General features: G+C 60.0%; 1 protein-coding gene across 1 annotated transcript in view; it reads left to right on the forward strand.

Moving 5' to 3' along the window:
* Positions 1-2,287: 2,287 nt before the first annotated feature.
* The window catches only part of KCNJ4 (potassium channel, inwardly rectifying subfamily J, member 4), a 2,301-nt gene continuing 1,794 nt past the window's right edge, over positions 2,288-2,794 (forward strand). The window contains exon 1 of the mRNA XM_014530791.1: positions 2,288-2,294. Coding sequence (XP_014386277.1) covers positions 2,288-2,294 — 7 coding nt within the window. The remainder of the gene's footprint in view (positions 2,295-2,794) is intronic.

The following is a 2,794-nucleotide window of genomic DNA, read 5'->3' on the forward strand; positions in this document are numbered from 1 at the left end:
GCTCACAGCCCCGCTGGCCACCTGCACTATCTCCCCGAGGCCCCCGTGCCCTGGGCCCCCTGCTGACTCACTGAGCCACATTCCTGCTCTCTGCCTCAGTTTCCCTAGTTGTCCAGTGAAGTCTGGACTAGGGGCCTCAGATTTTAGATGTTCACAACATAGTAAAATTTTTTAAAATATATATTTTTATTGATTTCAGAGAGGAAGGGAGAGGGAGAGAGATAGTAACATCAATGATGAGAGAGAATCATTGATCGGCTGCCTCCTGGGAATTGAACCTGCATCCAGGCATGTGCCCTGCCCAGGAATCGAACCGTGACCTCCTGGTTCATGAGTTGACATTCAACCACCGAGCCACACCGGCCAGGACACAGTACATTTTTAAAAAATTGGTACCTGGCACAGCACTGTCAATCCTTCACGTTGCCAAGAAAGCACATTAAGTTTGTAAAATGCAGCCAGCATGTCCCATCCCCATTCCTTTTCCCAAAGAAAGACTTCTGCCACGAAAGGAGCCCCAGATGCACTCAGACTAAAGGAAGTGCCGGAGGAAGAACCCGGGAAGGGGGGGTGGACGGCCTTGCCAGGTGAGGGACAGTCCCTTTGGGCAGAGAACCTTGGGCAAGGCCCTCACCCTCTCTGGGCCTCAGTGACCTCATCCATGAAAGGCTAGGTCACCACACGTTGTCCCCTCTGCCCCTCTCTTCCCCTGGCCCCCAAGCCTCACCCCAGTGCCCTCTGCCAGGGGCTCTGGAACGGGAGTGAGGAGACCAGGCTCAGGGCTGGCCCCCGGCCTCACTCTGGGACTCTCAGCAAGTCTGTCCCAGCTCTGGACTTCCCTGGCCTCAGGTAAATGAGGGCCTTGAAATCAGCGATCCTCTGTTCCTTCTGGCTCCGGTTCCCTCTGTGGTGTTAATGGAGGCAGTGAAGACAGTGGGACAGAGCAGGGACAGAGACGCTTAATGAAGGAAGACCCCCCTAGAAACTGTTTCTTGCCAGAAGGCGCACCCGGCACCCTGGCTGTTGAGCAGAGAGAGCCTGGGATGCCCAGGTAGAGGTATGACCCCTTAAGGGCCAGCATCACATGGCAACATTACCAGTTAGGTCGTCAGACTGATGGGTCTCACTCATCCCATTTCCCAGATGAGGAAACTGAGGTTCGGGTCAGTCAAGTAACTTCCTCAAGTGACAAGGTGGCTCTTGGACTTCATCCAGGACTGTGGGACCCAGGGAGCTCCTTTGAAGGGAGAAGGGAGAAGAACCCAGCGCAGGGGTGGGGTGGCCGTGGGGGAGGGGGGCAGGGCTCTCTCCCTGGGCTGAGAGAGGGCGTTTCTCCCTGGAAGAGGCAGGCTCTGGCGCCGCTGATCTCTAAATTACAGCGTTGGCGCGCACCGGTTGCTGCGGCAACCGAGTTGTCCTGAACCGGGGAAGTGTATAAACATTGCCACAGATGCACAATTAGATCAGGAAGAAGAATAGCACAGAAAATAGAAACTTTCAGCCTTATGTAATTCTGGGCCAAAATGTTACCAGGAACCGAGGCTCGGGCCGGCCCTGCCAGCCGCTGGGGCCCGGGCAGCACCATCTCCCTCCTGGGGTCCCCGGTGGAAGGGAGGGATGAGGGAGGGTCCGCCCTCCGCGGGCCCAGCTGGTGCGCCCTGCCACCCGGCGGGGTGAGGGGCCAGCTCTGCAGAAACAGCTGGGATGCTGACAGCCCAGGCCCGCCTCTCGCCAGCTTCCCCTGCTCCCGGGAGGCGGGGAGGCAGGCTAAGGGCACCTGCTACAGGCGAGCACCTACCGCTCCTCGGGCCCCGTGAGGAAGGGCGCGGGTCCCCACTTTACAAACGAAGGAAGTGGGGCTGAGGGAGGTGAGATGCGTCACCCGCAGGTGACACGGTGGCCAGTGGGTGTGAGGCCTTCCCTCTCTGAGTCTCCACACGGCGACCTCATCGAAGATGACAGCACGTGGGGACAGAAGGGGTAGACACACCTGGGTTTGGGCCCACTCACCAGCTGTGTGGCCGTGGGCAGGTCACTTCCCCTCTCTGAGCCCCTCTTCCCTTTCCTGTGACATGGGAATGGCGATGCCCACACAGGAGCCCCGCTCAGGGTCCCCCCTTCCTGTCTTGCCCACCATTGGTCCCCCCCCCGCACTGCTCCCAACAGTCTGGGGACAGGACAGGAACCGAGGTGGGGCCGCAGGTCACCGCATTCTCCACGGGGACTTCCTGCAGTGGAGGGCATGTCCTGTGTCAGCTGCCCGGTGTGGCCGCCAGTAGCCACGAGCATGGACTGTGAACTGTGGCTAATGCAGCTGTGGGACTGAGTTAAACTTTTACTTAATTTTAAGTGAATGTGAAGAGCCACAGGTGGCCAGTGGCTGTCGTATTGGACAGCACAGGAGACCATCCTGCCCCGAAAGACCCAAAAGACAGAGGGTGAACGCAGGGAGGTGAGCTGGGGCCGGAGCCCTCGCAGCTCCCTCTGCTCAGGGCGGCTGGTGGCAGGCTGGGCATCAGGAAGCTCGGGCTTGGAGCAGTGGGCAAAGGGGGGCTGGAGGGGGCAGCGGGAGGGCTGGACTAGGCCCTGGATCCTGGTGGCCTCAGCTTCTGGCCTGGCAGAGACCCAGTCCTGGAGCTGGGCTGGCCATGGAGGCACTGGCTCGGTCCCGACACCCCTCCCTGTCCTCAGAGCCACCTTCCCTGGCACATTCTGCTGGCCGGGGTGGCGGAGGCCTCGGGCCAGGCCAGGCGCTTCCCTTCTGAGTGTCTCTGGGTGGGTGCCTTGCCGCCAG

The sequence above is a fragment of the Myotis brandtii genome, unplaced genomic scaffold, assembly GCF_000412655.1.
Source record: "Myotis brandtii unplaced genomic scaffold, ASM41265v1 scaffold78, whole genome shotgun sequence".
Taxonomy (NCBI): Eukaryota; Metazoa; Chordata; class Mammalia; order Chiroptera; family Vespertilionidae; genus Myotis; species Myotis brandtii.